At 41.9% G+C, this 21102-nt stretch overlaps 2 protein-coding genes across 3 annotated transcripts in view; both read left to right on the top strand.

The window, feature by feature from the left end:
* Positions 1-14626, top strand: part of LOC108056855 (titin) — an 85040-nt gene extending 70414 nt beyond the window's left edge. The window contains exons 32-43 of the mRNA XM_070215934.1: positions 132-5273; positions 5493-5534; positions 5598-5849; positions 5970-6938; positions 7022-8689; positions 10415-10556; positions 10976-11991; positions 12064-12369; positions 12584-12688; positions 12753-12947; positions 13008-13310; positions 13650-14626. Coding sequence (XP_070072035.1) covers positions 132-5273; positions 5493-5534; positions 5598-5849; positions 5970-6938; positions 7022-8689; positions 10415-10556; positions 10976-11991; positions 12064-12369; positions 12584-12688; positions 12753-12947; positions 13008-13310; positions 13650-13840 — 10331 coding nt within the window. The 3' untranslated portion in view covers positions 13841-14626. The remainder of the gene's footprint in view (positions 1-131; positions 5274-5492; positions 5535-5597; positions 5850-5969; positions 6939-7021; positions 8690-10414; positions 10557-10975; positions 11992-12063; positions 12370-12583; positions 12689-12752; positions 12948-13007; positions 13311-13649) is intronic.
* Positions 14627-16244: 1618 nt separating this feature from the next.
* Positions 16245-17247, top strand: LOC108056875 (protamine-like protein 99C). Of its 2 annotated transcripts, none has more exons than XM_017140899.3 (4): positions 16245-16569; positions 16619-16939; positions 16999-17063; positions 17133-17247. In XM_017140899.3, exons 1-3 carry the CDS (start codon positions 16402-16404, stop codon positions 17035-17037), a joined length of 528 nt encoding a protein of 175 aa, XP_016996388.2. In that variant the 5' UTR covers positions 16245-16401; the 3' UTR covers positions 17038-17063; positions 17133-17247. The 2 variants fall into 2 exon arrangements, with proteins under 2 accessions (XP_016996388.2, XP_016996387.2); XM_017140898.3 differs by having other exon boundaries at positions 16246-16569; positions 16619-16942.
* The last annotated feature ends 3855 nt before the right edge of the window (positions 17248-21102 follow it).

The raw sequence follows: 21102 nt of genomic DNA, 5'->3' as shown, positions 1-21102 counted from the left end.
TATAGCCTCAAATTATGTCTTCTGTCCAGTTCACCGATCAGCTTGCTTTGCAAAAGCAACGCACGGTTCCCCGGGTTTATCTACCGTATTAAGCAACATTCACTTAAACTTTAATGCATTTTTTGTAACAGGTGAACTACCAGAGGTTCAAAAAGATTATCAAATAAGCATCATTCACGAAGAGCCCGTCGAGGAAGAGAAACCCCAGAAGATTTTGGAAGTCCGAGTTATCGATGAAGTCGCCGAGGTCGAAGAATCACAGCCCATTGTAGAAGAGGTTGAAGAGGAGGAGGAACAGCCCATTGAAGAAGGAACTATTGAGGACGTCTCGAAGCCAAAGACCAGGAAAAAGAAGATTGTCAAGAAGAAGACCGATGATCATGATGAACTCATTAGAAAGATGTTGGAGCAGGAGATCGAGAAGACGGAACTGGAGAAGTACGAGAAAATTGAATTCGATGTTCCCAAGAAGCTTAAACCCGAATTCGCCACACTTGAGCCCATGAAAATCGAGCGCAAGGAACAGAAGCCGACGAAGGTGACAATTGTCGAGGCCACTGATGTTCCCAAAACAGTGAAGCTTAAGCCCGGCAAACGTAAGGAGAAACCCGCCGAGGAACAAACTGTACAATTGCCGAAGTTCAGACTCAAGGCCCGTATGGTCATGGTTGAATACCCTCCGGCTCCGCTTATTCCGAAAATTTCTCATATTGGCGCCATTAAAGATAATGGTGACCTGTCTCGTAACATCGAAGAGGCAGAAGAAGTCCTTAAGTTCAAGCCACATAAGACGAAGAAAATAAAGAAAATCAAGGATGACTTAGAAAAGGTAGAGCTTGAGAAGTACGAAAAGTATGTCAGTAGCGAAGAGGAACCGGAGGAGAAAGCACCTTATAAGAAGCCCGAAAAGGCACCAAAGCCAGAAGAAAAGCAGGAGGAAGTCAAACTCAAGCTGGGCAAGGGTAAGAAGAAGCCAAAGGAGGAAGAAGAGCCCGAAAATGTTACTCTCAAGAAGATTCCTCAAAAGCCACAAGAAGTCGAGGAAGAAGTTGCACTGAAAATGAAACCGAAGGAGGTGGTTGTTGTTGAGGAACAACCAAAGCAACCCAAGGAAGGAGAGTTTGTTGTGGAGCCATTCGAACCATCTGAATTTGATCGCCCTGAATATGTTCCTGAAGAGCTTGAGCCCTTCGAACATCCAGAGAAGCCCGATAAACCCAAGAAGCCATCTAAGACCAAGTATAAGCCCAAGGACAAGTCAAAGCCCGAACCGGAGACAATTATCTCGGAGATCGTTCCTGGGGTACCAAAGGAGGAAGAGGAGGTACCCGAACAGGAAGTTAAGTTCCGCATACCCGAGAGAGATGCTCCAGAAGAGACTGACTCTGAAATTAAGCTACGTCCCGTCCCTCAAGCTCCTAAGGCTGAAGAGCCTGTCGAGCAAGCAGTGGTGAAGCCCAAGGAAGAGGAGCCCAAAACCAAAGAAATTGAAGAGAAACCTGTGGAGGAGGAAAAGAAGCCGAAGAAATCGAAGCCCAAGAAGGTGCAACCAAAGGAGGAAGAGATTTCTGAGCAGAAGCCAGAAGAATTCGAGGTCTTGGTAAAGGAAGAGGAAGCTCCAGTGAAAGAGCCCGTTGAAGAAGAACAGCCAAAGGAAGTAAAGGTGAAACAGAAGAAACCCAAGGAAGCACCTGTTGCAGAGGTTGTCGTCACTGAAGAAGAGCAGAAACCTGAAGAGGTGCCCGAGGAAATACCAGTGGAGTACAAGATAACAACCACAGTCTTGGAACCAGAAGAGGCACCAAAGGAATATCAAGTGCGAGTCAAAGATTTCGATGAGCGTCATGAAACTACCGAGGAAGTTATTGAAGAGAGGGTGGTGACGCGCAAGAAGAAACCAAAGCCACAGCAGCCGGAAGAATTCGAGGTCACTTTGAAGGAGCCGAAGGAAGAACAGATTGAACCAGAGGAAGTTTCGGCTGAAATTGTGGTGCCAGTTGAACAAGCCGAAGAGAAGCCAGAAGAGTTTGAGGTTGAACTTAAGCTGACTGAGCCCACTCCAGAAGAGCCAGTTGAACAACAGGTCACAGTCAAGGAAAAGACCAAGAAGAAACCTGTTAAGGAAGTCAAGGAGGACAAGGTTGTAGTGGTGGAGGAAGAAGAAAAGCCACAACCAGTTGAAGAAACTGTTGTGGAGGTCGAAAAACAGGAAGAAAAGAAGAAGACAAAGAAACCGAAGTCCTATGAGTTTAAGATTTCAGAAACCGAAGCTGTCGAAGAGAAGCCGGCCGAAGTTGTTGAGGAAACTCCTGAGGAAATCCCAGTGGTAGAGGAAGAAAAGGTTGTTGAGAAGTTTGATTCCTATGAAATCACTCTTAAGGAAACTGAAGCAGAAAAGGTTGCCATAGTTGAAGAACAGCCAGAGGAAGAAGCTCCTGAAGAGGTTGTTTTCAAAAAGAAGAAGCCCAAGCAACCAGAAGAAGTCGAGGCCGAGTTTGTGGTGACTGAACCAAAGGTCACGGAAGAAACTACTGTGGAAACTGCAATCAAGCAGAAGAAGACCAAAAAGCCAAAGAAGACCGAAGAAGAAGCTCAGTTGGAAATCAAGGTTGTCGAGTCCGAAGCGCCTGTTCCCGAAGAAGTGGTGATTGAAGCTCCCCAGGTTGAGGTTGTAGAAAGGGAGGAAGTCGTTGTCGAAGAAAAGCCTGAGGAGTTCAGAATTCGTGTTTCAGAAACTGAAGTCAAGCCCGAAGAACCAAGTGAGGCACAGTTTACGGTTAAGAAACGCAAGCCATCTGTCACTTTCGCCGATGAACCCGCAACTGAAATAATTCTTAAGGAGAGCAAGCCCATTGAAGAAGTTACAGAGGAAGCTCAAATCAAGACCAAGAAGCCGAAGAAGAAGGTCAAGGAGGTGGAAGCTGAGGAACTAAATATTCAGATCACCGAGGAGATTCCACAAGAAGTTCCCATAATTGAGGAAGTCGAAGAGGAAGAGGTTATCACTAAAGTCAAGGAAGAAGTTCCGGTGGCTGAAGAAAAGACATACAAAATAGGCATTAAGGAGACTCAGCCAGAGAAACCTGCCGAAGTAATTGTCGAAGAAGAGCCAGTGGTAACGGAGCCAATTGTGGAAGAGCCGCAACCAGAAGTCTACGAAGAACACAAGGTTAGGGTCATTGAGGAAACTCCTCGTGAACTGGTTGAGGAAGTCATCGAAGAGGAGGTCAAGGTTATTCGCAAGAAGAAACCTAAGCCAGAAGTTAAGGAGGAACCCGAGGCGGAAGTTACTGTCTCTGCTCCAAAGCCTGTCGATGAAGTGGAAGCCACGGCCAGTATTCCCGTTGTTCCAGAACAACCGACCGAGGAGGAAGCCGCTGATCTGAAGATAACAATAATTGAAGAAGTGGCTGCACCACAAGAACTTGTCCAAGAGATCGAAGAAATTGAAATCGTCGAGGAACCAAAGGCCCTAGAAGAAAAACCTGAGGACTTCAGCTTTGCCATTAAGGAGGCCGAAAAGGAACCCACTGTGGAAGAATTGCCCGAGGAACAGGTCACGCTCCAGAAGAAGAAAAAGAAGGCGCCAGTTGCCGAGGTTGTCGAAGAACCCGAGGCTGAGTTCGTGGTTAAGCCGAAGCAGCCAGTACAAGAAGTTACCGAGGAAGCCAAGATCAAGAAGAAGTCTAAGAAGCCTGTTAAGGAAGAAGAGGCTGCTGCTGAGCTTAAGGTAACTATCGCTGAGGAAGTTCCCGCGGAACCAGAAGTTCAGGAAATCATCGAGGAAATCGAAGAAGTCGCGGAAGAACAGCCCACTGAGTACAAGATTGGCGTTAAAGAAACTGAGCCAGAAGTTCCAGAGGAAGAAGAAGTTACCTTACCAAAGAAGAAACCAAAGGCATCTCCGGTGGTCGAAGAACCAGAAGCCGAAGTTACTCTGAAACCAAAGCCAAAGATTGAAGAAGTCCAGGAAGAAGCAAAGATAGTAAAGAAGAAGCCCAAGAAGCCTGTCGAAGAAGTTGCCGCCGAGGAACTTACGGTCAAGGTTGAAGAAGAAGTTATCCCCGAGCCGATCGTGGAAGAAGAGGTCATCGAGGAAGTCCAGATTAAAAAGAAGAAGCCTGAGCCAGAAGACATTGTCGATGCAGCGGTTGTGAAACTAAAGAAACCACAGCCAGTAGAGGAAGAGGAGGTGGCTGCTGAAGTCACCCTGAAGCCCAAGGCCCCGAAGGAGGTTACCGAAGAGGAATTCTCTGTTGATGTTAAGCTGCCGAAGGAAAAGAAGGTAACCGAGGAAACCTCTGACCAAACTGTACAGCTGAAGAAAAAGAAGAAGCCACAAAAACCGGTGGAGGAGGCGGCGGATGAGCTTAAGCTGCAGCAAACTGTCGTTGAAGAAAGACCCGTGGAAATTGAAGAAGAGGAGATCGTCGAAGAAGCGGTCGTCGTTCGCAGGAAGCCGAAGAAGGTCTTCGAGCCAACTGTTGAAGATCTCGAAGAAACTGAGTTCAGTCTTTCCTTCAAAAAGCCCCACACTATTAACGAGGGTGTGGAGGAGGCTGCCACTGTGCTGAAGAAACGACCCGTCAAGCCCACTACTTTGGATGAAGCTGCTGCTGAACTTTCCATTAAGCGGCAAGAAGAGGAATACGAAGAGGGCGAGGATGTTGAGGAGTTCGTCGTCAGTCAGCGAAGAAAGCCAAAGCCTCTGCAGATCACCGAAGAGGATGAGGAGGCCTACACGGTGAAGAAACTGAAGCGTCGCAAGCAAGTAGACATTCCCGAATACGCTGACGTTGAGAACGTCACATTCCGTGCGAGAAGTACCAAGACCAAGGAAGATGTCGACCAGGAGTTCAACATTGCCCTAGACTCGTATGCCGAGGAGGAGATCTCCATGTCTGGAAAGATCAAGCTCAAGAAGCCAATCAAGAAGACCTTCTCTGAAGCAGCCGACGAGGCCAAGATCAGGATCATTCAGGACTACGACGATGGTGAGGAGCCCATCATCGAAGAAATCAGAGACGATGAGGATACCATCGATGAAGTCGAGGAACCAGAAGAATACTTTGTCGAGGAATTGCCACCAGACGAAGTGGACTTCAAGCTGAAGCCGAAGAAACAACCCAAGCCAGCCTACTCCGTTCAAGACGAGGAGGAAGAACAGTTCCTGATTGGCATCCGTCACCCGAAACGCGATTCGGTGACCTACGACGAGGATTCGCTCACCTTTAAGAAGAAGCGTAAAGTTGTTCAACAACTTTTCAATGAAGGTAAGTCGGCTTTTGTCACCAATAACGGTAATTTACATACAAATCAAAATGCTTTACTTTTACATAAACAAATATCAGCTTATATGATATCAGAGTGGCAAGGTAAAAATACCCAACTTGAATGTCGGTTGCTAACGCTTAACCATTCATTGTTCACAACTTAAAAATAATTAAAATGACTTCGAGAGAAGGTATTTACAATGTTTTATTTTTACACAGATGGAGCTTCTCTTAATATAACCAGAGAAATGAATGTTGAAGGTAAGTAGACTTTAATTTAGATATTTGTAACATTGAAATTACATGTTAATTTATCAATTTTAGAGTCCGACAATCAAAATGTTATGTATTCCATCTGCAACTACATTGCCGACAACGATGAGGCCATTAACCTGGTCGAGGGTGAGAAGGTAACGGTCGTCGGACGTCACAGCTCCGAGTGGTGGTATGTCAAGAAGAGCATTACAGAAGAGGAGGGCTGGGTTCCAGCGCAATATCTAATGGAGCCCGAGGAATACGCGCAGTATGTGCAAAACAAATTGCACGAGAAAATCGATAAGCTGCCTGTGTTCGAACGTAAGTTATTATCTTTAAGAGAAATGTCTATTTGTCTGCCTAAACACTGTTTGGTCGCCGTCCACGTTTTTGTTATTAACAAATTATTGTATTTTCTTGTTGTGATTGTGAACTGTTAAGGTCCTGGACCGGAAGACAAGCCCATTGCCCCGAGATTCATTGAGAAACTGCAGCCAATTCACACTCCTGATGGCTATACTGTGCAATTCGAGTGCAAGGTCGAGGGCAATCCGCGACCACAGATTGCCTGGTTCCGCGAAACGGCGATCATCAAACCCTCGCAGGACTTCCAAATGTTCTACGATGACGACAATGTGGCCACTTTGATTATTCGCGAGGTCTTTCCCGAGGATGCTGGCCAGTTCACCGTAGTGGCCAAGAATGCAGCCGGCTTCACTTCCAGCACAACGGAACTGATTGTGGAGAGCCCACTGTCCGATCATGGATCCGATGCCACAGCCCTCTCACGTCGCAGCATGTCACGTGAATCGTCACTGGCTGACATCTTGGAGGGCATTCCACCCACCTTCTCCAAGAAACCAAAGGCCCAGTATGTCGACGAGAATACGAATGTGATTCTTGAGTGCCGACTGGTGGCCGTGCCAGAACCGGACATTGTGTGGACCTTCAATGGCGAGGACATTGACGAGGAGGAGCTCAAGAACGTGCGCATCGTCACCGAATCGGACATGCACATGTACTGCAGCGTGGTGCACATCACCAAGGTGAAGAAGTCGCAGGAGGGCACCTACGAGGTGATTGCCACCAATCGCGAGGGTGAGGCACGTCTGCCCATCACCCTGAAGGTGCGAACCACCGACAAGGAGGCCCCCCAGATCCTGGAACCCCTGCGTAACATGGTCATTCGCGAGGGCGAGAGTGTGGTTCTCTCCACCCAGATTGTGGGCAACCCACCACCAAAGGTAACCTGGTACAAGGATGGCAAGCCCGTTAAGAATGCCAAGTCCGATAAGGATTTGCATACCCTAACACTGATCACGCCCAAAAAGTCTGAGAAGGGTGAATACACGGTTAAGGCTGTGAATCCCTTGGGAAGTGTGGAGACCACTGCCAATCTGACCATTGAAGGTAGGTTCTTTGTTTTATGTTTAATTTTGAAAAGGTGTCTTAATTTCACAAGTACTAACTAATTTTATTTCCTTATAATTTAGAACCCACCAGTGGAAATGCCGAACCACCACTGTTCGTCGAACGCTTTGAGGAGCAGAATGTTCCGCAAAAGGGCGAGATTCACTTGCCAGCCAAGGTTTCTGGTAATCCGGTGCCCGAGGTTCAATGGCTGTTCAACAACACTCCGTTGTTCCCCAGCGAGCGCATCCAGCAGGTTTACGATGGCGAGAACATCGAGCTCATCATCAAGGATGCCAATCCGGAAACCGATTCGGGTGACTACAAGTGCATTGCCAGTAACCCAATTGGCAAGACATCGCATGGTGCCCGAGTGATTGTCGAGGTCGACGAAGTGACCTTCACCAAGAAGCTGAAGAAGACCATCACCATTGAGGAGGTACAATCTCTCACGCTGGAGTGCGAAACCTCGCACGTGGTCACCACAAAGTGGTTCTTCAACGGCAAGGAACTCAGCGGCATGGATCATCGTGTTGTGGTTGAGGATGGCAAGACTCACAAGTTGGTCATTCGCAACACTAACCTGCGTGACTCCGGAACCTACACGTGCAAGGTGAAGAAGCAGGAAACCCAATCGACTGTCGAAGTTCTGCAGCGTAAGCCCGACTTTATCAAGGTGCTGGAGGACTACGAGGTAACCGAGAAGGATACCGCCATTTTGGATGTGGAACTTACTACCGAATCGACTGAAGTCACTTGGTACAAGGATGGCGAGAAGATTACTCCCGAAAACAAGAACGTTGAGTTCATCAAGGATGGCAAGGCCCGTCGCCTGGTTATTCGCGATACCACCATCCACGATGAGGGTCAGTACACTTGCAAGATTGAAGGACAGGAGTGCAGTTGTGAGCTGGTGGTCATCGAGTTGCCGCCCGAGATTGTCGAGCCTCTGAAGGATGTTTCGGTGACCAAGGGTGAAAATGCTATTTTCGAGGTGGAACTAAGCAAGGGCGATGCCTTGGTTAAATGGTTCAAGAACGGCAAGGAGATTGTGTTCAATGAGCGCATTCAACTGGCCATCGATGGCAAGAAGCAATCGCTGAGGATTGTCAAGGCCAAACCCGAAGACGTGGGTGAATATTCCGTTCAGGTGGGTGATAAGTCTTCCAAGGGCAAACTGACAGTGGAAGAACCCTTGGTGGACTTTGTCATTCGCCTGCCGGATGTCACACTGGCCACCAAGACCACAGATGCCGAGTTTACGGTACAGCTGTCGCAGCCCGATGTTGAGGTGACCTGGTGCAAGAAGGGCAAACCCATCAAGCCCGACAAGAAGCACGAGGTCTTTGTGGAGGGCACCGTTCGCCGGCTGGTCATCCACGATGCCAGCGACGAGGATGCCGGCGAGATCAGCTGCGTGGCCGAGAATGTCACCAGCAGCACTAAGCTGTGCGTCGAGGAGCTCAAACTGCCACCCGTCATTACCTCTGACAAGGATCAGACCATCAAGGTTAAGGAGAGCGACGATGCCACCTTCACTGTCAAGTACACGGGAGTACCCACCCCCGAGGCCGTTTGGACCGCGCGCAAGGTTGTCATACCCAAGTCAAAGCGGACTATCCCGGCCATCGATGAGCAGTCGGCCACGCTAACCATCAAAAAGGTTGTCGACGATGACGAGGGCGAGTACACCGTCAAGCTCGTCAATCCGGTGGGCGAGGCGGAGGCCAGCCTTCACTTGGTCATTATGCGTAAGTAGCCCCTGCTTTATATATGGGCCGTTCTTTTACAAACCGAACAGATTTGGCAAAAAAAAAAATTTCACATTTTTGATTTGCCTGAAACTTTTTTTACACGTACTATTCGGAAAATAAGTAAACACGTGTATCAGGATTTGACCGAAAAAAAATTATTTTCCTAGTTAGAATTTTTTTAAGTGTGCCAAAAATTGTCAAATTTGAAAAAGTACCCTCTCATTGAAAATCTGTATCTCCGGTTATATGAATCCAATTGACTTCATGTCTTTTGCATTAATTCCTCTAAAACCTCTCCTTTCAAAATAAAATTTCTTAAAAAATTTTTTTTTTTAATTTCTTAAAAATAAAAACAAATGAAGATTTAAAAAAATTTTTTAACTATTGCCCCCACAAAAAAAAAAATTTTTTTTTGGTTTAAAACTTGCGCCATATTGTTAGTTACAATCGGTTTTTGTAAAAAGTTGGAGCCACTTTTAGTTTTTAAAATATCGAATTTGTTTTAGCAAGGCCTCAGCTTTTTTCTATGAAAAAACGTCGCAGCAAGTAGATCTACTCTCTCACTCTTATCGGATCCTAATGGAATTTATGTTTTCTTATTGTTTACTAGTCCTTTAACAATTGTTAATGATTAAAAGTTAAGTTTTAAGTTTTTTGACAATTTCTGAATGACAAAAAGTAAAAAGTCATTTTTTAATCAATTAAAAACTTACAACTATTTATTTAACCGTCTATTTAATAAACAATAATTTTAAATTTATTTTATTTATTATTTTTTTTATATTATGTAATTTATTAAACATTTTTAAATATTTATTTTTAAATTAAAAAAAAAAAATAATTAAATTTTATAATTTTTTATTTTTATTAAATAAATTTTTTTAAAAACTTAAAAAAAAATATTTAAAAATGTTTAATAAATTACATAATATAAAAAAATAATAAATAAAATAAATTTAAAATTATTGTTTATTAAATAGACGGTTAAATAAATAGTTGTAAGTTTTTAATTGATTAAAAAATGACTTTTTACTTTTTGTCATTCAGAAATTGTCAAAAAACTTAAAACTTAACTTTTAATCATTAACAATTGTTAAAGGACGAATAAACAATGAGAAAACATAAATTCCATTAGGATCCGATAAGAGTGAGAGAGTAGATCTACTTGCTGCGACGTTTTTTCATAGAAAAAAGCCGAGGCCTTGCTAAAACAAATTCGATATTTTAAAAACTAAAAGTGGCTCCAACTTTTTACAAAAACCGATTGTAACTAACAATATGGCGCAAGTATTAAAATAAAAAAAAAAAATTTTTTTTGTGGGGGCAATAGTTAAAAAATTTTTTTAAATCTTAATTTGTTTTTATTATTAAGAAATTAAAAAAAATTTTTTTTTAAGAAATTTTATTTTGAAAGGAGAGGTTTTAGAGGAATTAATGCAAAAGACATGAAGTCAATTGGATTCATATAACCGGAGATACAGATTTACAATGAGAGGGTACTTTTTCAAATTTGACAATTTTAGGCACACTTAAAAAAATTCTAACTAGGAAAATAATTTTTTTTCGGTCAAATCCTGATACACGTGTTTACTTATTTTCCGAATAGTACGTGTAAAAAAAGTTTCAGGCAAATCAAAAATGTGAGCCAATAAAAGGTGTTCGGTTTGTAAAAGAACCGCCCATATGCCAGTTAATTACTGAAGACCCTAATCAAATACTTAGGCAAGCCAACGGCACCTGGAACGCCGCAACCGCTGGAGATAATGCACGACTCCATTACGCTCTACTGGAAGGCGCCAGAGGACGATGGCAAGTCGGAAATTATCGAGTACATTCTGGAGTATCACGATGTTAAGGAAGAAAAGTAAGTACAGGAAGAAAATGCTTAAGGGGATTTTAAATAAAAAATGTAAGCACAGCTTTTTCTTGTCTGAACAAAAGTGTTATTATACTTCATTTAAAATTGTCTTTCTAAGATTTAAATAACTAGAATTCGTAGACATTTAAGAAAAAGTTATGGTGGTTTTATTGTTTTATACATTTTTTATTTTTTTATTTCTTTTTTTATTTATTTTAAATATTAAGTAATATCAAATTAATCATTTTATAAAATGCTTTTTCGAAAGTTTTTCTACTTCGAGTTTTAAATTATTTATTTAATTATTTATTTTTTTTTTTAAATTAAAACAAGATACTTATTTCCCTTATATTCCTTATCCCTTATATTCCTTATTTCCCTTGAGTTATCCAAGTACTAAACAATTATTATTATTCACCCCCTAGATGGACTGAAATTAGAAAGATCAAGGACACCACTTACACCATAAGCAAGCTGAAGATCGACACGGAGTACGTGTTCCGTTCGATTGCCGTCAACGAGGTGGGACCATCGCCACCCTCTCCACTGTCGCCACCCATCCGGCTGGTGCCCAAGGTCGAGACCGAGGCGCCCAGCGTGCGGGAACCACTGCAGGATGTGGTCATCGAACTGGACAAGGAGGTCACACTGTCCTGCGTCTTCGGCGGCATTCCAGAGCCCAAGGTGACGTGGAAGAAGAACGGCCAGGTGTTCGAGTCGACGAGCATTCGCTACGAGAACCGCGTGGCCAAGTTCACCATTGAAAAGACAACCATTGAGACTGAAGCCACCTACACGTGCGTGGCGACCAACGAGAAGGGCTCCGTGGAGACCTCGTGCCGCCTGAAGCTGCAGCAGAAACCAGTTCTCGAGGTGGAGGACAAGTATTTGACGCAGAAGCTGCGCACGGGCAGCACTCTCACCATTCCAGCGACAGTCCGCGGCTATCCGCAGCCCTCGGTGACCTGGCACAAGGAGACCGTGGAGCAGAAGACCACCAAGACGGTCACCATTGAGACCACTGAGATCAGCTCCACGTACACCGTCAAGAAGGTGACCCGCGAACAGTCCGGCAAGTACAAGGTTACGGCCACCAATGAATCGGGCTCTACGTATGTCGAGTGCACGGTTCAGGTGATCGACAAGCCGAGCAGACCTCAGTCCCTGGAGATCAAGGACATCAAGAAGGACTCGATCGTCCTGGAATGGACACCGCCCATCGATGATGGCGGTCTGGAGATTAACAAGTACACGTTGGAGAAGTGCGACATCCAGAACAATGTGTGGATGAAGGTCTCCGACTTTGACAAGGACATTAAGTCCTATGCGGTTCAGAAACTATCCATGAATGCGCAGTACATGTTCCGTGTGGTGGCCGCCAATCCCATTGGCGAGTCCGAGCCAACGGAAAGTGATCCTGTGACTATAACCAAGAAGTTCGGTAAGTGTGCGGAAGAGTTGTATAGAGCTCTCGGCTAAATTGCTATATTTTTTTTATTTTTTTATTTTCCAGAAAAACCATCCCCACCACGTGGTCCAACCACTGTGTCGGGCATGAACGACACTGTCTTCAACTTGGCCTGGGAGCCATCGGAAACCGATGGTGGCTCCAAGATCATCGAGTACATTGTGGAGATCAGGGAAGAGACTGAGACGACCTATCGCAAGGTGGGCGTCACCCTGGGCACTGTCACCAACATCCATGTGGAGAAGGTGGTCAGGAACAAGGGCTATCTGTTCCGCATCTATGCGAGAAACGAGGTTGGCACCAGCGAGGCGTTCGAGACCACGGAGAAGATCGTCGTGGGCCGCAAGATAAGTAAGTTTTCTGAAAAGGTTTTTCCTATTATAACAATTGCTTACTGCTTTCGCAAAATGCTTATATATTTTTTTAAAATGCCACTAATGCTTAAACATGCGCAATTCTAACCCCAAAATGACAACAGCTAATGAAAGTGAAAGTCTAGGTATGGTACAAGTTTTAGAAGTTTGGTGTGTTGGGCTACTAAATGCTAATATTTTTTTATAACCAGCGCCTCCATCGCCACCCCAGAACTTGAGGGCGCCAGATGTTACCAGCCGAAGTGTCACTTTGGATTGGGAGGTGCCAGCCCGCAATGGTGGATCAGAAATCACGGGTAAGATATGGATATTTTTAGGAATATTTTAAAAATCCTCTACTGTTTCTTAACTATCTTCAAGGCTACTGCGTGGAGAAACGTTCCTCAACATCTACCACCTGGACAAAGGTCATCACTCTGGATGCTCACCAGCTGCACTACACGATTGACAATCTGAAGGAGAAGTGCGAGTACTGGTTCCGTGTGTCTGCGGAGAATGAGGTTGGACTAGGTGCACCAGCCGTCACCGAGAGCATATCGCTCAAGACACATGCCAGTACGTTTAAATTGGGAGATATTTAAAATAAATCCTATACTAATATCTATCTTTCTATAGCCGTACCCTCACCACCCACCGCTCCACTGGAGGCGCGCGTTCTCGCCGCCAATGCCCACATATTCGAATGGGGTATACCCGAGTCAGATGGAGGTGCGCCTCTGCTCGGCTACCACATTGCGATTAGGGACATGAAGAAGACCATGTGGATTGAGGTGGGTCGTGTGCCAGCCGGTGTGCAGAAATTCCAGATTCGAGATCTGCAGGAGAACCACGAGTACATGATTCGTATATTCGCGAAGAACGAGATTGGTCTGAGTGAACCTCTGGAATCGGAGGAGCCCTACAAGGTCATGACTGCTGGTGAGTGTCGTTTAGATCTAATTGAAAAACTGCAATCCTAATTCACAAAATCTATGTATAGGTGTCTAAAAGTATGCAACAATATTTTTAAAGTTTATTCTTATTTTCACTGCATACTTTTAGACACTTTTTTTAGGTGATTTCAAATCTCTAATGAGTTTGAACATGAAAATATGTTAATTAAAAATGCATTAATATTTGTTATAATGAAAAAAATATTTTTTTTTTTAACTTGCCAGTTCTCTATTGAAGGTTCCCGTTTAAGGAAATAGAATTGGGAATCTGGCTAAAACAATTTGTCAAAACGTTCATATATTTCATTTTCTCATCCAAAACCAGGTCATGAGAGCCTGCCGGACGAGCCGCGCACGGAGATGAGTTCGTGCAACACCTCCTCGTGGCTGCGTGACCACAACATGGATGCGGACATCCATTCGTATGCCCGCGGCAGGCTGCTCCAACGCGACGAGTACTTCTTCCGGCTGTGGGCGGATTTGCCCAAGAGCAAAAAGAAGAAGAGCTCCAAATAGTCGAACTGAACGACAACGAAACATAAGAAACACTTTAGTCCTTAGGTTAAGCGTATTTCAAATTGTATTTTATATATGACAAGAGAGTGAGGGGATAAGCTCCCCTGATTTTCTAGCTTTTTGTACTTTTAGACAGGAGATGACGATGATATTGTAAGGAGGGTGTAATGTTGATGTGGCATCCCATTGCCAGCGATGCCCACGTCACCCGGTCGAAGAGTGCGAGCGAAGACAAACTTAAGGCTCGGGGGCGTGGGCGTGGCTCAATGATTAGGATGGCCATTACACCGTCCAGTTAATGGACATAATTTTAGATTTTTCATTTGCATAGAGTTCCTTTTTTATCGTTTTACTTTTCGCCTTATTTTTGTAAGCTGTGATAAATCTATCAAAATCAAAATCGAAAGCGTCAAACGAAGCAAACACAAAAAATGAAACAGAATAAAAGTGCCACCAAGTGGCGATCCATTGGCATCGGGCAATGGGAGCCAACGAGCCGCAGCCCTCCGAAAAATGAAACAACAACTTCACCCTGGGATCCCAATCCCAATCCCAGCCAGCGTAACTCAATATCCTCCCTAGGGAGACAAAACAACAAATGGTGCAATTCGATATGAGTTATTTCTGGGGAGTGTGCTGCGAGTCGCTGGCTGCCGCTGCCTTTGTCCTGCGATTCGCCCTGGTTCGGAATTTATGGCATAGGAATGTGAGGGAGAATATACTCGTATGTCTTTAAAGTTACCAGAACTAAATAAATAAATGAATAAAATAAAATATAACAATGAATTTTTTACTGCGCCGCAGCCATTTTGGGTGCGGGAATGGCGACATCTTTTAAAGTTGGGGGTGAAAAAGCGATTGGTCATTTTAAAATATTTAAATAAATAAATTTGGGCTCCTTAAACTACGTTTAAAAAAAAACAATTTAAATCTATTTAAATAATTTAAATTCCAAAATCTCTAAAATAAATAAAAATAAAGTAAAAGTGAATAAATTAAAAATCTTTAAATCTATTCAATAAATTATACATGCATTTTGTAATATTAAAGGACAGAAATTACTAGAAATTCGAGACGAAATATGGTTCTTAATCAACTTAACAATGCTCAAAGTTATCAAAGCCAAACAAATAAATAAACAAAATAAATGAAACGATGAATTTTCAATGAATTACGGCTTCAAGTGGTTTGCTGGTTTGGCGGAAGCTTTTTGGCTTCATCTGAAATCCACTAATTAATTCATTAGATTTCGCCCACTCCCTCTTAAAACTCGGCATAACTTTTGTATGGAAAACTTTTGCTCCGTTAAGTTATTTTCGAATTGTAAAACTTAAAGCGCAGGTCTGGAGTCCAAATGCGTGTGTGTTGTCCAGGCGATGAAAACTTATCTGGTGACATGGCACAAATGCTGCATAAACTTTTGCAGCAGCAGCCGAGCAGAGGAGCATTCATTGTGTGTGCGAATTTAATTAAAGTTTTTGCGGTTGCCACTAATCAAAAGATATTATCTCTTCGGAGGGAGCTCCCGAGATGTAACTCTCTGTGCGGCTAGACGCAGTAATTTGAGTCAACTTTTTAGCCAGAACTTTCTAGGTTGAAGGCAGACTTTATCTGCGAGAAGCCCATAAAGCTAAAGCATATTTCCGGCACTTCAAATTGCAGAGGCAAACAAAGCAGCACCAAACACACACAGTCTTCTTAGCCTGTTATTCAGTTATTGATACACTAAACGATCGGGAAGGCAGAACAGCTCACAACGGAAATTTCATTTACTTGTTTGCCTTTTTTCCTTTCTTGGAGGGGCTACAATTTTCCCCACGTTGTTATTTTGCAAAATTGAAAGCTGCTAAGCTGCTTTCGACGCTTTAAAGCATTTTCCTGCATTTTCCACACATTTTCCACAACACACAGCCAAGATACTCGAGATGCTCAAGATACTTCTGCTTGTGCGACCCCATTAGTTATGGTTTATTAAGGTGAAGACGAGTCGGAAAGCTCTCTCTTCGTCTTCGTAGTAGTAACACAATTGTAAACTTGTAATAGAATTTGGCAAGTTCTGTTGAATGCATATAAAAACAAATTACACATCAACTTTATGGTGTGCACGTAGAAAATTGAGGCCCATTCTGTGAGGTTTTTCTTTTCCTTTTTCCTATTTTCTTCCTTTTGGCCATGTCAAGGCATGTCAAACGTGATGGCCTACGAATAAAAACAAAATCCAAAAGACATAAGAAAAACGACAGTAGAAAGTTTGCTTAATTACTTGCCAAAATAATAAGGATGGCAGAACAACAAAGACGTTTGTTTGCCAAATAAATTTAATTATCAACTTGTGAGCCCAAAGGAAACCGAATTAGGAACACATCTTGTAATATAGAGAAATAGGCAGGCGTTGATAAAACCTCCAGTATTCAGATCAACATCAAATTTTTAACACAGCCAAACGCAACCAAAATTTGTGATAAAATTTATAAAATATTTTGTAAAGAAATTTCCTAAAAATTCAAGAATATTATTTTTTACCAAAATTCTTATAAATTATACAATAGTTAATCTATACCATGGGTGCCTCGAATGTGAAGCCCTATTCGGAAACGGAGTCCAAGGCCCTTAAGAACTTCATGAGGACCTATAAGAGGAATCATGCCTACATGGACGATGAGGAGGTCCAGAGATCGGGAGAAAATGCCTGGGGGAAGCTATTGCCCTCTCAGAAAAAGCACTTTGAAGTGAGTTTTTGTCAGTTGATTAACAGCATCTATAGAGTAAGTTATCCAGGTGAGACCAAGAGTTATACCCGTCAAGAAAAAGCCAGCCATTGCGAAAAGGAAAGCAGTGACCAAGCAAAAGAAATCCGTTTGCGGAAAGCGTAATAATGCAGCCAAGAAAGCCGTCCGTACTATGCGTAATCAGGGCAAGAAGAAAATTACAGTTAGGACTAGAAAGGCTTTCCCCAGTCCCGTGATGAGTTCCGCTTTTATAAACTTTTTGCGCGAACACCAGAAGCGAAATGTCAACGTGGACGTTAAGAAGAGGCTGCAAAAGGCGGCTAGAATTTGGTCAAAGCTCACCAAGCAGCAACAAGATCAATTTCGTACGGTAGTAAGTGTTAAAATAAATGATTTTTATTTTGTAAAATATTTTAAAATATTTTAAAGGCTGCCAAAAGGAAGAGCATGCAGAAAGGAAGGGCTTGAAAACCATCGAAAATGATTAAGTAGTAGTAAGTGTTTTTCAGTAATTTAATTTATATTTTATAAAATATTCTAAAATATTTGTAAATATTTTAAAGGCTGGAAAAAGGAAAAGGAAGTAGCAGAAGAGCTTTAGTACTATGGACTATGATTAATTGAACATCGTGTATTTTTTTTCCAGGAATAAACTATAAACCTAATATAAAACTCCAATATTATGTAAATGAATATTTATTTTATATAGGTTTTATAATTGGTATCATGATTACTTCATTTAATATTAAACGCTATGAAATTCCTTCGGCTACACTATGGTCTTAAATCTAACAAAGAAGCTCCAATAAAATGTTAATTACAGTACATGTTTATTATGCCAAGGCTATGGCCCCCAATGAGTCGCTTGGCCAGACATTAGCCCCTGTTAAAATATCTCCACTCATTTACGATGCGCAACACGGTCCAGTTCAGTTTCAGTTCGGTTCAGTCCCCAAATAGCCAAACAGCCAGGCCGAAGCAGCTGTATAAATGTCTTTATTTAATTGCCCAGGCCAACTCCTTGGCCGGGATATAATAAAGCCAAGAACAAGCTGACCCGGCCCATACATGCCACAAAATGCAGCGTCATAAAAGACATAAAATAAATATAAAAAACAGACAACTTCCGGTGAGGCTGTGCAACCGATTTCCGTTGGGTTAAAGTGAGCAAACATTTAAGACCATAAACGGTAGAGAATTACGAGGCCCGTGTGGAATGCCATCGCAGCGAACTAAAATTCAAAGTGGATCTACACGACCATTAAGAATTCAGCTGGCGAGTTTTAACGATTTAAATAACAATACAATTTGTTTTTTTTCGCTTTTTCCCTCCCAACTATTTGCGTACATTCGAGGAGAATCAATATGCCCGACTTTGCTGCTGGCTCCCAGCAGAGCAGCATATTGTAAATATAAAATATTTATTGCCAGATTGCACACGCATCCCACAACAGCAGTTGGTTTCATTCAACAGCACCTTCCTGCACGGAAAAGAATTGGTTAAGAAATCAATTTAATATAGTTTCGAATAAAGTTTAATGGAGCTATTTCACATCTCGCTGAGATAATAAAATATTCGAAAAACTATGCGTGTTAAGCTGCATCTTTACTGCTGAAGAATATCAAATACTTTCCTTTCTTCTTTTATGCCATTCAATTTATTTATTTACTTAGATCTTTCTGTGAGATAAGTTTCAATCAATATATTTGTTTTTCATTGAGCAGGAATTTAATTCAATCTAAAAACTAAAGTTTATAAAAGCAATTTTACGTCTCACTGAGATTATAAAATATTTAAAAATGTTTAAGCAATTTAATTTATTAAAATACACATTGAGCAGGAATTTAATTCAATCTAAAAACTAAACTTTATAAAAGCAATTTTACGTCTCACTGAGATTATAAAATATTTAAAAATGTTTAAGCAATTTAATATATTAAAATATACAAAAAAAGCTTATAAATGCTAAAGAGTCCCCGCACAGCCACAAGCAAAAAAGCTTTAGCATTCAGATTTAATCTCAACTATTTTTATTTATTTTAGAAATTTATTTCTTAAGATTTTTTTTAAAAAATAGGTTATATATTTGACTTTAATTTCGCATGAATTTAGTTCAACCTGAAAAACATTTTCACAACTGCAGGACAGTGAAAACATTTTGCTGTGCAGCTGCTTCTTTTCACAGGCAGATATGCAGCATACCCTGTCCATTGAGGCGCTTCCTTCCCATTGAATGCATAGCATTGAAAGCATCCGCAGCAAGAACGTGCCAATTTTTCCTCCTCGTTCTCATTTCTTTCTCCTTTTTTTGCCTTACATGCATTTACAACCTTTGGTGGCCACACTTTGAGGCAATTCATAACATTTACCAGCAGAAACCAATTTAAAATTTAATAGAGACATTTCTGTACAAATTAACAGCAAATTTCATTGCACTCTTTCTTCCGCCCGCGCACTGCCATTTAAAAATCAAGAGTGCTGAAAATTAAATTTCACAAACTGTTTTCATATGTAGTGGGTGAAAGAGGAGGAGCATGTAAAGACTTTTAGTGGCTTCCGACATGGCATCAGTCGGTTGGTTCCACCCAAAAACTAATGAAAGTTCCTTCCTCTTCCTAGCCCCCTGACCACCTACACTTTCTTCACACATCTGATGACATCGTGTGCCAACATACACACTCCCACATGACTTTTCAGAGGCGAAGTAATTAAAGTCAATTGCCATTCTGCCAAAATGCGCTCAACGTGGCGTATACGTAATGCGATTGGGGTATGGCTCTTTTCCCCTCTATTTTCACCCCTCTCCTTTCCCTCTGTCAACAGCATTAGCTTCGTTGACTTTCCAGCTATTAGCAAACACCACAAAACTGTGTTATAATTTATTAGAAAACAGTCTGTCAAAATTCAACTTGGCGCTACAAAATCCGAGGAAATCGCTAAAACCCTAAGCTTTATTTGTAATTTTGATTTCATACTTTTGTGCTGCGTTTGCCAATCTAGGTGCTATCCCAAAAATAAAGTCGGATGTTTTATGACTTTGTAATGCCGTCGTAAAAGTTCAGCAACCGAAAAACGAAAACCATTTGCATTTATCCGCAAACAACTTTGTTATGTTGTTTTTGCCGTTCGGGAGTTTGCTTGATTAGCTCATTATAGAGTGTTTTCACATTTACGAGCATATTTTTTGTGGCCAGTGGAGATAATGTTTGGGCACACTTTTGAATATGAATCAACTACTGGAAAGGAATGAATAGGATGAGCGATAACTTAGAGCTATCTAGAACGATAAGATATTTATGACTAGCTCGTAAACTATAAACTGTGCAAATAAAATTGAAACATTAAATTGTTGATGAATTCACTCAATTATAAATTAAATTTAATAAATATTTAGTTATTAAATTTATTCTCAGGCTATTTAAATTTACCTTTTAAGTTTCTGGAAAGATTAAATTGGAAATATTAAATTGTTGATATTGAATTCACTTCATTGAAAATTTTATTTCATAAATATTTACTTTTTTAAATTATTCTCACGTTACATAAAATGAAAGTTCGTGTTTTCGTTACGAAATTTACAATCCTGTATAATATTTCTCGTTTTTCCCGCACATTATAAATATTTAATTACCGTTGACCTGTTTTTTATTGGTTAATACTTTCCATAATTCACGAAAAATCCCCGGTTGAATGAAGTAAAATATTTTTTTTATGCCCGCAAGAATTTTCCATGCAAATGCCGCAGAAGTTTCTGCATCAGCTGCCATTGATATATATACACTTTTATACCCCGCAGTAATTTTTTCGCGCTTCCAACTTTCAACTCCATCGTCAGCCTCATCAGTCATCAGTCAGATGTTCCGGCCATGGTGACTTAATTTCGCTGTAAGTTCCATTGGCCTTTGCATAAATGCATTTTGATGCAGCTTTTTTCCGGCACACGAGGGACGCTAAACAGATTTGCACCTTGCATATATAAAGTCAAATTTACAAGTTCGCTGCGAAAATTGCAACGAAAAGTATGCAAATGACAATGGGTGGTGGTCTGGTGTCCTGTGTCCCGTGTGGAAATGTTGCTGCCGAATGAGGGTCATGGCAAAAGGCAGCTGAAAAAATTCCTTAAATTCTGTGAACTTCTGGCTGGAGAATCAGCTGAAAATGAAGTTGTTTCGGGGGGAGGAAATGAGGTGGTTCTCTGGGCGGCTGTGTGACTTAATGTGGATACGTGTTGGGCATTGCCAAAGATAAGTAAACGGTGAACTTAGCTTTGCCTTCCAGCTGCACAAGTGCACTACTGTTCACTATTCACTGGCAATGTTTCTGTTTACGTGCTCAGCCTCAGCTGCTTAAAATGCACTCCTCGGCTTGGGCATACGGTGCGTATGCGTGTTGTCGTTCGCTCGGCGCCAATCGAATGTTCTAATGTTTTGCAGCACATTAAATTGCCAATATGGCTTTATTGTTCTCGGGGATCTCGACTCCACATCCTCTTCTCTGCCACCAGTTTTGTGCCAGTGGCAGCGATTTATGCT

Source organism: Drosophila takahashii, chromosome 3L (genome assembly GCF_030179915.1).
Source record: "Drosophila takahashii strain IR98-3 E-12201 chromosome 3L, DtakHiC1v2, whole genome shotgun sequence".
NCBI classification, from domain to species: Eukaryota; Metazoa; Arthropoda; class Insecta; order Diptera; family Drosophilidae; genus Drosophila; species Drosophila takahashii.
The sequence above is the reverse complement of the archived record's forward strand: the minus strand, read 5'-3'. Positions and strand labels throughout refer to the sequence as shown.